This window comes from Adelges cooleyi, unplaced genomic scaffold (genome assembly GCF_023614345.1).
Source record: "Adelges cooleyi isolate 19-005CV unplaced genomic scaffold, UGA_ACOO_1.1 ACOO_flye_CR_arks_rails_tigmint_CR_PRNA_30, whole genome shotgun sequence".
Taxonomy (NCBI): domain Eukaryota; kingdom Metazoa; phylum Arthropoda; class Insecta; order Hemiptera; family Adelgidae; genus Adelges; species Adelges cooleyi.
This window is the reverse complement of record NW_026095971.1, coordinates 1,727,120-1,739,840: the sequence shown is the minus strand read 5'-3', so window position 1 is coordinate 1,739,840 and position 12,721 is coordinate 1,727,120. Positions and strand designations below refer to the sequence as shown.

The following is a 12,721-nucleotide window of genomic DNA, read 5'->3' as shown; positions in this document are numbered from 1 at the left end:
CCAAAATTATAATATACAACGCGTTATTAGAGATTAAATGTTTTATTGTAACGGGCTATTACAATGCAAAATCTAATTTTCTTGATTTTGTCGCTATAGTCTATTCAGTTTAAGTTTGCCCACTGTATTACGCAGGTACGTTTTAAGCCGTTTTAAACTGGAGAAACTTCTCTCTGGAGTTGCAGTTGAAACAGGCAAAGTCACAAATAATTTTAATAAAAAATTGACATTGGGATATATATTTCATCATCGCAATTGTTTAGATCTTCTAAGCCATTTTTAGTTAGTAAATCACTAGTGGCCAATTTCAATTACCACATTTTGAGTTCAGCGTTATAGTTGGTTTTATCAATTGTGGGAGAATATGAATCAACCAAGTGATTGAATTCCTCCCTGTCTTCGTCAGAAAAACCATGTATGAAATAAGCATTCAAAACCTAGAAACTAGAATCTAGATCAATAACTAGTAAATCGGTCAGGTCATATTCAACTATAAAACAAAGTACAATTTATTTGATGAGAACAAATATATATATAAATATTACACATTATACATAATAATAACGTGTTAAAAAATGTCTGTAAAATTGTATTTAACATGTATTTAGAACAATTAACATAAACAACTTTAATAATAGGCATTAAGACATCATCAATATAATATTTAACAAAAAAGTTTTGTACCAAAATTAGCAGACAATTAATATTACCATAGATTGATACAGTGGAGGTTTCCGTGGAAAATCAGTTTCATCAAGACGCTTGTAAAATAAACGAAATGCATAGCAAATTACAGTAGCAAACTCTATCGATGGAGTGGTGAGGTTTAGGTAAGTGTACTTAATAATATAGTGAATTTTAGTGAGGCTGAATAATAGGCTTTAACCATGCTTAATATTGTACTACTTATGTATTATTATTAGTACTAAAACATCTCTTTGAAATTTGTACACAATATCATTAAAAAATATATTTATTATGTTACATATTTTATCTGATTATCTTTGTACAGAATGATTTAAAACGTACTCTGAATAAGTACGTTTACATTTATTTACTTCATTGTATTTTAACTAGTAAAGTATTAGTAAGTATGATTACAACACCTCACTGGTAACTGGTATTTATAATTATATTATAACATAATATTGTTTTTAAAAAAGATCTACTCCTCGTATAGAGAAAAGTTTAATACTTAGTGAAACTCAACAAAATGTAGGCAGGTAGACTAACCGTATATTGCACCAGTACAAAGTAATTTTAAACCCGTAGAGTTTTTAAAACGTTCTACGTACAAAGTTCTATTCCTAAATTATATAGTTCAAAAGTCGTGGTTAAATGTTAATTATTACAATTTGATTTAAATAGAAATAAATATTAAAAAATAATAATCAACTTGTACAGGGATAAAACACTAAATAATGTATGAATATACTGACTAGAGTTTTTTTTATTTGTCGCATACTTAAAAGAACTTTTGTTTGCTTGTAAGGTATTAGCGGTGCGATTAATTAATATAACAAGATATATAGATGTCTTGATAGGTCATTAGAACGAACGTTGTATAAATTAAAAACACCGTTATTTTCCGTATCAAAGACGTTTTAAAAATAAAAGGCAGGTGTCAAATGATAATTTCAATTGTTTACACATAAACACAACCGCTGTTCGTTGTGACAAACGTAAACGAGATAATCCAGGTGGAATTTGTCCAAACAGTGAAATGCGCTTTTAAAATATAAATGTACAATTTAAAAATTGTTTTCGATGGCTTACAACAAAAAAAACACACACACGTTTCGATGTACGATGAAATTTGATTTGTTTAAGCCGGCATCGGCCGGCTTCGATTACAGGGCGTAAGGGGCGGGTTGCGTGGCCGGTCTCGGCTGTTTCAGCAAACCCACGTACCGGGCCACGTGCCGGCATTTGGAAACCACTTCTTCCTGGACCAGCGAAAACGACATGGCGATGAGAACAAGACCGAAAAGCAGGTACCCGCAACAGGCTACCAACTGTAGCTGCCCGTTTTGCGTGTCGGTGCCCTGGAACGACTTGCCGGGCACCAGGTCGCCAAAGCCGATCGTGGACAAAGTGACGAAACAGAAGTATGCGCCATCGATGAACGTCCAACCTTCCCAGGCGGCAAACACGGCTGCTCCCACACAGATGTAGCCGACCAACACCAGCAGTACCAACGCGACGGGTACGCCGGGCGGTGCGTTACCACTCCGTTTGGGCTTCTTTTTGGCAGGTACGACCACGGTCATTTCCAAAGGGCGTTGTGCCATTTCTTTCTGTCGGCTGCCACGGATCAACGGCACTCTAGAAGGCGTTCCGTTGTGGCTACCGTCGTGTAGTTGACTGTTAAAAACCACAAAATATTAGTAGTAAATAAATATAAACAACTGGTGTGTGAAACGGTAACAAGTAGGTACGGAAAAATTATAAAAAATTTAAAACGAAGAAGCTAAAAAAAAAAAAGTTAAATTGATAATTGTTCCCATTTATTGATGCGAGACATTATTCGTTAAATTTTCAATCAACTGATGATTGAATTGAAAAAAAATTTAATTTTTTTGTATTTAGAGGCCATTCGGTTAGTCAAAACTGTACTACTAATCAGTCATCGCATTTCGATTGAACTGTAACCGATTAAATATTTAATTTTATAACTAAATAATAATCGATAGTTCATAAATTAATCATTAATAAACTAATCTTTAATTAGTCAACCGTAAGTAATTAGTCGATTTCCATTAATCATCATTCATCAGTTTTGATCTCAAGTTTTATGAAATGGAAAGCTAAGCTGTAATTTGTTGAAAGCGTGTTGGGATATATTTTAAGTTTCACGTGTTATTTCGACAAGCTTTAGAAAATCAATGAATTTCCCTCTTAATATTAAGTATAAACTACATTGTGGCCAAGTCTGCTATTTCTTTAGTTCATAACCTAACTTCACTCCTACTTTCATGAGCAACACTGCTCTTTTATTTGTATTGCTTAACACTTGGGCAGTTTCTAAATGAAACATGACCTTTCTGAATGAGGTACAAAACAGACTTGGCCGCAATGTAGATACCACTATTTTTGATTGGCTGACTTTTTGGGAGGGGATCTGAACCTTTTTTCTTTTCTTCTGGGTTATCTCCTTCCTATCACCTACATAACTCCTATGTGAGTACATCTGATAATGCTGTTTTATTCCTCATTCAGAACACAGAAATGTTATTAATATTATTGCTCAAGCTGGTATTGTTTTTTAAAATAAAATAAAATGTAACAAAATAAATGTAGTTTTTACACACATACGTAACTACGTATATAATTATCAAATTTGACAAAAAGTCATTTTGGATAAATCGGTGACTTATGTCGTTTTTGAAAAGACCGATTCAATTTAAGTTAAAATTGCATTAGTTCATTTTTGACACCTGTATAATGTGCTACCAAACGGATTCGGATAGTGTTTTGATTTGGCGAGTCGAGATTACAGACGGCTGACAACTTGACGCTGATTATACAAGTTTTCAACAGGACGAGGAAAGTAGTTGTTTATTTCTCTAGACAATCAAATGTACACAGCAAGAAACTTTCACTGATCAAAAGACGAACTGGTAATCTAATACGCCCGTACTTAGCTACACTATTTCATACAACTTCTTCATACTACACTAGATCCTAGTATTTTGTGTATTTTGAAAAATATATAAAACAAAAAATCTAACAGTGTGATGCTGTTGTTATTATCTTGGTGGTAACTGGCTACCGACCGTTAGATCCAAAACTCGATCTGGGTCCGTTTAATACAAAACAAATTATATATTATGTTTAACGCCAAAAAAAAAATAACTAGACAACCAAATAGGTTTACCATTGGTAACAGTCTTCGTTGTCGTCATCGTATAAATACTCATCTTCGGGTACTGTTGACAAATCTGGACGATCGCCCAGTTGTCTTAGGATGTGCGCTGCCACGTGATCGTGTGTAGGAGAATTAGCTAATTGGTATTCGGCACATTCACACAGTACGTGTTTGGCTTCAGTGGTTAAACGATACACTGGTTTGCATCCTAAAAAAAATGTAAAAATATTAGAATTAGTATTGATCTAATAATTATCATACAGCAAAATTATTTAAACATATCAATTATTTTTTTTTTTTATTGGAAATAGTTGAATTACGAATTTCGAGATGAATGTGCGAGTGATTAGTTTGAAAAAAATTAGGAAGGATCGTACTATCATATTTGTTCATTGTAATTTTCAACTTGTAAGCGCCAAGCACGATTATGCTAGACGGGGTGCATATTTTTCTAAGAATTAAATAAGAAGAGATAAATATGATGTATTTTCTATTTATATAGTTTTTGACTGGACCATTTGACAATGGTAACATATTTTTCCAATAGATTTATCAAACTAAACATGTAACTTGCACAAACCAATTTGTTTTCGTGTTCTTGAAGTTTGCTGTCCGTTTCTGTGATGACCGTTTAAAGAGTTTACGGCATGCGGAATAACTTCTTCTCTCACTACAGTCTTTGACTTTTTCATTGACTTATTCTTTCGATCTAAAATAGAGCATAAATATAATTATACAAAAAAAAATGTGAATATTTGTGGGTAATATATAATTAGATCTTTAAACTAAAAATGTTAGTTTTTGAATTTTCATCAATTTCTCCGTTTGCTATGACATTGCAAATATATTACATTTCACCTTAAAATTATTAAATGTCTTCGGTTTTCTAAATTCTATTTCGTGTTGCCCAAAAAATTTAAGAAACTTCATAGAAAGAATGTGATAGGATTACGAATTTGACTTTTGTATGAATTTTCCATTTTTCTTCATTCAAGCGTTTTTATGGAGAACGCATTTCAAAATGTACAATTTTCTCAGCTTTTAAAAAAATAGTAGAAATATTCTCAAATTATGGGTAACACGAAAAAACCATCTTTATAGATAATAAACCAAATTTGAATGTCTTTCTGATACTCGAAAAAAAACAAATATTTTTTTCAGTAACCAGAGATTGTTTTACATAAAAAACTGATTAAATTTTTTTTTAATACTCGTAAATACCTAAAAAAACTGTAGCAAATAAAAATAATAATAAACTAAAATTACCTTAATTCCCTACATATTTGTCTATGACCGAAATAAACGAAAAATTCCAAAAAATAGTGTTTTTGAGGCCAAGAAAATAATAAAATTTCATTTGTTAGCAGTTGTTATGTATTTTATTTCATAGTTTGTAAAACTTTTATAGTACAACAAATATATGAAAGTTAACAGGATATGACAATATATATTGTGTTGGTAGTTTGAATGTGCTTATGTATAGTGTAACATTATATTCAGAATAGAAGTTTGTAAATTTAAACAATACAATTATGTTGTTGCTAAAGTTGCGTTTTTGAATAACATTGTGTGAACAGTTAACTTAGAAGTTGATGAACAAAAGTATTGTGAATTTGTATATTTCTTGTACCTACATTTTGTATTTTATAGCACATCTACCTACACAAATGTGTATGCTCGTGGTGAAAAGTAAACCTTTTGGGACGATATAAATGTTTCATTCCAGAAATAATATTATATATAGTTCCTAAAGGCATAATTTAACCTAAAATATTTTTCATTGGATTTATTTATTTACAAGTTTAAACTCAACTAAGCCAATAGAACATCATACTGTTAATAATTTTAATACAAATTTGTTGCAGTTATCACAAATAACGTAAATTTCGGCTTGGCAACGTTTTCAATTCCTGGTTTAAATTCAAAGTTTATCAAAATATAAACGATTTTGTGATCAATCAGTTTGAGAGATAACTTAGCAACTCGTCACTTGTCAATTGTATACGCGGAGAGTATACAATTTTTATGGTTGAGGGTTTTTAATATTTTTTTTTTTGCATATAACCATAAGTTGCTTAAGTTTTTTCTAGATTGTCACTTGGAACAATTATTTTTTTATTTGAAAACGACTAGACCTAACGACATAAATATGTCAGTAACAAGTGTTGTAGCTACACGGTACAACTTTTAATGAAGGGCCTTCAATCTTTATACAGTCTTTAAACCTTACAGATAAATAGGTAAATTAAATAAGTTGGAACAGTGTTAGTAATAGTAATCAGTTCTCGACAGGCATTATTTAACCTAGCAGGGTAGACCACGGTTACTGGAAGCCTTGTATTATTCTAAATAGAGTATATAATTACCATTTACACGAATGACGAACGAATTTAACGTTTAATTATTGAAAATCAAAGTTTGTGGATTATTTTTAATAAGAGGTAAGCCAGCTCTAATAATTTTATTATTATTACATAAAGTTTAAAGTAATGTCTATGAATTCAAAATTTAGTAACTCATATACAATATTAAAATAATGTGTGTACAATGAAATGTGACGGTATAGTCATAAAGTCATTGTTTCGTTATTTCCCTTGGTCCATTAACACAATGCTATATTATTATACTGTTTTAATTTTTTCATAATATTTTTACGGGGTTGAGTGTGAAAACAATGAGTTAGAAATATGATGGTATTGCCACCAGGGAATACAAAAAAGGTATTATTGTTGAAAATGATGCGGAAAAAAGGTAAACAATAGACTTGTTATGGATTAAACCGTATGCGATATTTTTTTAGGAAATGTAATAAAAGTTATTTTTGCTGGGACATTTTCAAATGACTGTTTGCAGTCAATGAGTTGTTAGCTTATAGAAAAGCTTAATAACGACGTTATGACACGTCACTGTAATTTAATGAGATTTATTAAAAGCCGGACAAATATAAATATTAATATACAGGGTGGGCCAGAGAAAGGCTCATGAACCGACGTTGTGCGTTGTGAACCGACCCACTGTGATCCATGATTAATAAAAGATAGTTAACCTGTGAACATAAGAATAACACTATCGCCTTTCTATAAGCTCCTCAAGGCTGCAAAAAAACTTTCTAATTGTCCCGTTTCTCGGCCCACCCTGTGTATATATATATACACATTTTTGTCCAATAAAGTACCTTTAAGGAAAGATTTCTGATCAATAAACTAGTTACTCTAGTACAGTAAAAAGTTAGAAAAGTTGTGTCAAATCAAATATTTAATTTGAATGCGATTTCATCACAATCAAGCAGAAGTGCCGAAAGGGCTAAAATATCTAAAATATGATTATGAAGATAAGATTTTAATATAAATTTACAAGCTGTCCGGACCCGGCGTTGCCTGAGATTTAGTCTGTCAAGGCTGAGTAAAATAATTCCCCATTCCCCATTCCCACCCCCACCCCCATCCCTCATCTTTAATCTCTTATCTCTCATCAGATAACAGCGTGACAGCGTTTTTGAGACACTTTTTTCGGTTATTATGTCCACCTCTTACTCATGGGTCCTAGTCCCGGTCCCAGTCTCAGTTCCAGATTCCGTTCCAACAGTTAAAAGCTTGCCCAAAATCGTGGTACATAGCATCGGCCTGTTCCTTTAATCATCACCTACCATTTGCTCGAGTACCGTGGTTACCATGGTTACAAACCAAGTGTTTATTTTGGGTTACTATGGTTACAAACATTTAATTTATTTACATTTCGTATTTAAAATACAAAGTTCGTGTTGGATGTCATCCTTAGAGGTGGAATTTTCGAAAACTACTATGCCAGCTAGGTTTGCGGGAGTGTACTCAACAACTTCCCAAAGGCTTATGGCGATCGGATGAATGGTGTACTAATGCATAAAGGACAAACAAACAAAAATGAATTTTTATATATATATATAAAAATTAAGCTTAAAATTCGAACATCGAATAGCTCCAATACTATTATATTAGCATTTCACTAACAGTCATCGGCCGGTGTAAATTTATTAATAATACATTCTTTGTTTTTATTTTATAAAATAGAAATACTTATGATTTATTCTAGAGCATGTAATATAATAATAGTATTGCTTTACCTGATTTTCTTTTGGTGAAGCAGCACGCATGTGAGTAAGCAAACTGAAACGTACCGGCTAACAGTGAACCGAGATTGGATATGCACAATAACATGAGAGGTACGCCAAAAAGGGCATACACCATAGTCACTATTTTACCTTCTGGTGTTTTTGGCGCTAAATTACCGTATCCTGTAAACAATTAACCACTGAATTTTATTATTAAAATTTTAAAATATTACAATATACGTGGTATTTGGATCTTATATTATAATTAGCACAGGTAATATAGGGTTAGGAGACATTGACTTTTGAAATTTTTTTCTCAATAGTCAAGATGAAAATAAAACTGAATTTATACAATGTTAACCATAGTTAACTTAAATGGTATTAGGTACCTAAAAAAATAAAAGCTCTAATCAATCTAAGTATCTATTTGAAATTAGCGAAATTTTTTCATATAAACTTTTTTAAATTGTTTAGGAACATATTACAATCATTATGTATGTATTACTTAAAACCACGTTTAATGATAATTAAATAATATTTAAGTGTAAAAGTGTGAACTTTTGTGGTCCCCACTCTTAATTTTTATAAAATTTAGTTATATTTCGACTATCGTCATTGAACAAGGTATAAAAATGTCATTTGTGTGCTACCGAAGATGTCAATATATTAATTATAGTTGTGATACTCAAAAATTGTATAATAATCTTAATAGTAGCATTGTATATTATAGTAAGCAAATATAAATCCAGAAAACTGCCGTTCTATTTATGAACCCATGTTTAAATTTGTTTTCCATATGAAATATATTTACACTTCACTTACCAATAGTGGTTATCACAGTCACCGAGTATAAAAGCGCGCCGGTGAGTGACCATTGTTCTGTATTTTTACTGTCGTATCCCTGAATATTTTTTGTGGAAATGATTTGGGTTTCAAATTTTTGAAGTGGCTCATATACTAACTTTGTCCAATTTAGCTCATGAAGAACATGCATTCTCACTGTAAACAAAAAAAATTGTTTAAAATAAACAAAATAAATGAGTTTTAGGTTACACTATAGATATAGTATTTATAAAAATAAAATAATAATTATTATTATAATGAGGTATATATTTTTTTACTCTACGTAAATTGGTTGGTCAAAACGAGATATGAATAACTTCGTCGCTATTTCCCACATATTAGTCAAACAACTTTTTTATAAGTCAGAACTTGACAAATTTATAAATTTATGAACAGCATACCGCTGTTGGAGGGTATACCACCCTTCTTAAGAAATACTAAATCAACTCTTTCTATTAGGTAAATAGTGATTTATGTTCACTTGAGTAATTAAACAAAAAAAAAAAAAAATGACTACAATCGTTATCAATGAATAAAAACATAATGTACACACACGGTCATGCGCACATAGTGTACCTACAAAATATTAATAATGGTAATAGGTACCGACTTTATTGTTATTTTAATATGTCTAACGCCATTAGCACAATGAGGTTTATCGATGGAAACTAACTCCGGAAATGCAGTATCTTTAAAACTCGGCGTTGCCCATCACCTGAGAGGTGTATACATAGAAAATATTGTTTACCTCGACATTTTGCTGTACACGAAACTACCATTAGCTTTTCGAAAACACGAGCAGGAAATTATAACTAATGAAATTCACCAGTGTCCAACGTCGTCATTAGCGGCCGGTAAATGTGTTCAATTTTGGGTGTGGCTCAACGTGAGCAAAAAAACTAAACTCTTATTTTTATTATCATCGAACATCAATTATTAAAATCAACAATAGTGAATAAATAGTGAAAATTAAAAAAAAATATCAAGAAAGTAAAACATTATTTGAACAAAATATGTCGACGAATTTAAAGAGATTTAGAGAGGTGAGTGATCGAAGAGTGAGTGGATCATGGAATCATTTTTCACTCATCGACTAAATTGTATTCACGGAATAAGGTTAAGAAAAAGAAAGAGCATAGTATTATTTTAATTTATGTACAAAAACTTACTAATTTATACATTCACTTTTTAATTAAAGTTTATCTCTTCAGTGGTTTTTTATTAGATAATAATAATTATTGATTATAAAATCATTTTAGAACCTTTACATATTTTACAAATAAATGAAAAAAAGGTCTACATTTTTACACGATTTTTTTTTGTACAAAACATTTATTGAAGGTAATTTGTTTCTGTGTTTTGTGATAATTTACACAGGTCATGCGTATTCAGCACTATAAATGATTCGGTAAGTTTTTTATAGCTAGACCTGATTAATGTTGAGACTGTTTTTGCAATGCGGCCGTTTTAATTATTGGATTTGGAAGGAAAATGTGGCCGTGTTTCGAAATCTCATGTCGTTTTTTTGGACATATTTTATCGCAGGTACTTGTTACATGTCCGCTAGGCCCGGGGTATCCTTATTTTAATTATATAAAATTGTGTTAAACTATTTAGGGTAGGTATTTAATATGTATTTTTAAACATTGCCAGTTCAATACAATTTTTAAATCATTTTCTTGGAAAATAATTACACATTTTTTGTAACATGTGGAAGTGATTATAAATATGATTATATTTTAGTATTATAATGTACCTATTTATAATGAACGACAATACTCGCACATAAATATAATGACACTCCACCCTTCCTTTCGTTCTAAATTTTGAGCTCCAATAACCTTAAAAGTAATTATTAAAAACTGATTATCGACCAGTAAAAATGTTTAGCAAACTATTCTTAATTTGAAAACGAATTAAATATATAAGTTACCGGTCAATTGTTTAAAGTTTATAGCACTATTCTCGGTTAATATTGTTTATCCTCGACAATAATACTGTTTATGTTTTGTTTACTTTCTAACATTGACAAGAGAAAAAACCTCCAAAATGAAATAACGCAAGATTTTAGGGTAAGCTTTTGTAAGAGGATTATTATAGTTTAAGGGCGGTAAAAGGTTGATTTTATAGTTTATTATTATGATTTTCAATTATTTATGAATGAAAACACGACAAGCCGAAGAAAATAAGACGTTTCCTCGAAATAAAGAATACCTAGTTCCCATTTTTATAACGACTTAATTCACTTCGCATTGTTACAAAAAGCTAAATATAAAGTAAACTAAAAGCAAGCACGGTAGTGCGAATAGAGCTTTCAAATTATTCACAACGGTTTGAACAGATTCAATGCATTTGCTTTAACAAAAGCAATCCGATTATTTGTCAAGAATATAACAACAATAGAGCTGCTAAGCTGTTGTACCTACTCCTTTAAAAAAACATTTAAAATGTGCGTTAGTGTTTAAAAATACAGGATGAGATAGATAATGCGCCTGTATACAGGTAATTCAATTAATTGTCTAAAAGAAGAATTATTGTCAAAAGTTTACTATGAATTTGTGTCGTCCTAGTATAGTTAAATGAGTTACTAGTAAAACTTATAAAGTACTAATAAAGTTATAAAGTTACTAATATAAATGCTAATGAAATGAGTTACTAATAAAATGAGCGCTAATGAATTTAAGTATATTTTTACTGCATTACTGTTAAGTACTTTACTCTTTATAATATGAACAAAATTGTACAGTTAAAATACTGCTGCACTTTAATAATAAAAGTCAATTGGTAAAAGGCTTGATTTGCTTAAATTACATGGTAAGCACAACAAGTTTTCAAATTAGAAAATGTTTAGGTTCCCTTGTCATAGAGTTTTTTTTTGTTGGATAATCATGAAATCGAGGCCCTAATAGTTTTCTCGTTCATTTTCTACACTGTTATTGTAATAGTATGTTTTCGCGGTGGTCCAAATAACAATAAGTATCAACATTCATTTTTTTTTATTATAAGGGTTCAGTTTGAACTGGCCATTACTGGCTGGCCCTTTATAACTGTATATATAGTTATAACTTATAAGTATATAATATTTAACAAAAGAGTTGCCCTAAACTTTCATTACTGTTATTTCACACTATGTATGTTGGACGTTGGTCTATTTTAATTATATACTATTATTATCTAATTTTGTTTTTGCTAATAAATACCACTTAATTCTGCTGTTTAATAATAATCTGTTAAAAGTAAGCTGTTTAATGATTAGTCATTATTTTAAGACAGAATATTTTATTAAAACCGTTTGGGTTATAATATTATGTTGATTATCTTGTTTATTAGCCTTTAAACAACAACACGTGTTTAGATACACAAAACTACGACCAGTTGATAAGTAAGATTCATGTAAATGCATTAACCTACTAAAAATGTTCAATAAATGTTTATTTACATGAAATATAAAATGTTGAATATTTGTAGATTTTTATCTTTTAATTCGAATAATTTGAACAAAGCTGATGTGGATTGCATAGATCATTTATTGAACTACATACGTTTAGAGTTTAGACTTAGTATTCATGACTACGTTGACATTGAGTTCTACCGTTTTAATAGTCTATATTAACTGCAACTATAAAACAATTTAAAAAAAAGTAATAGTAGTAATCTGATTTGCCAGTCATTTCTAAGTGAACAAGTCCATAATACTGTCGCACAGATTCCAATGTCATGTTTTTTAATGTTTTTTTCTGTTAGAATCGTAAAAAACAGAATTCGATTTAAGTATAGAACTCTTTCTATAGAACCAAATTCCATTTACACGGTAGACATACTAGACGCACAATGACAATAATAAAAAGCACTCTAACTCCTCAAGCACAGGAATATCATAATTTATTCATTTGAAACTTTATGGAAACGACGACGGCAAAATG

General features: G+C 30.6%; 1 protein-coding gene across 1 annotated transcript in view; it reads right to left on the bottom strand.

Moving 5' to 3' along the window:
- Positions 1-569: 569 nt before the first annotated feature.
- LOC126839312 (potassium channel subfamily K member 18-like) overlaps positions 570-12,721 on the bottom strand; it is a 52,096-nt gene continuing 39,944 nt past the window's right edge. Inside the window, exons 2-6 of the mRNA XM_050574573.1 lie at positions 8,778-8,954; positions 7,968-8,138; positions 4,449-4,577; positions 3,878-4,076; positions 570-2,364 (exon numbers count right to left, since the gene is read on the bottom strand). Of these exons, the coding sequence (XP_050430530.1) occupies positions 1,851-2,364; positions 3,878-4,076; positions 4,449-4,577; positions 7,968-8,138; positions 8,778-8,954 (1,190 nt within the window). The 3' untranslated portion in view covers positions 570-1,850. The remainder of the gene's footprint in view (positions 2,365-3,877; positions 4,077-4,448; positions 4,578-7,967; positions 8,139-8,777; positions 8,955-12,721) is intronic.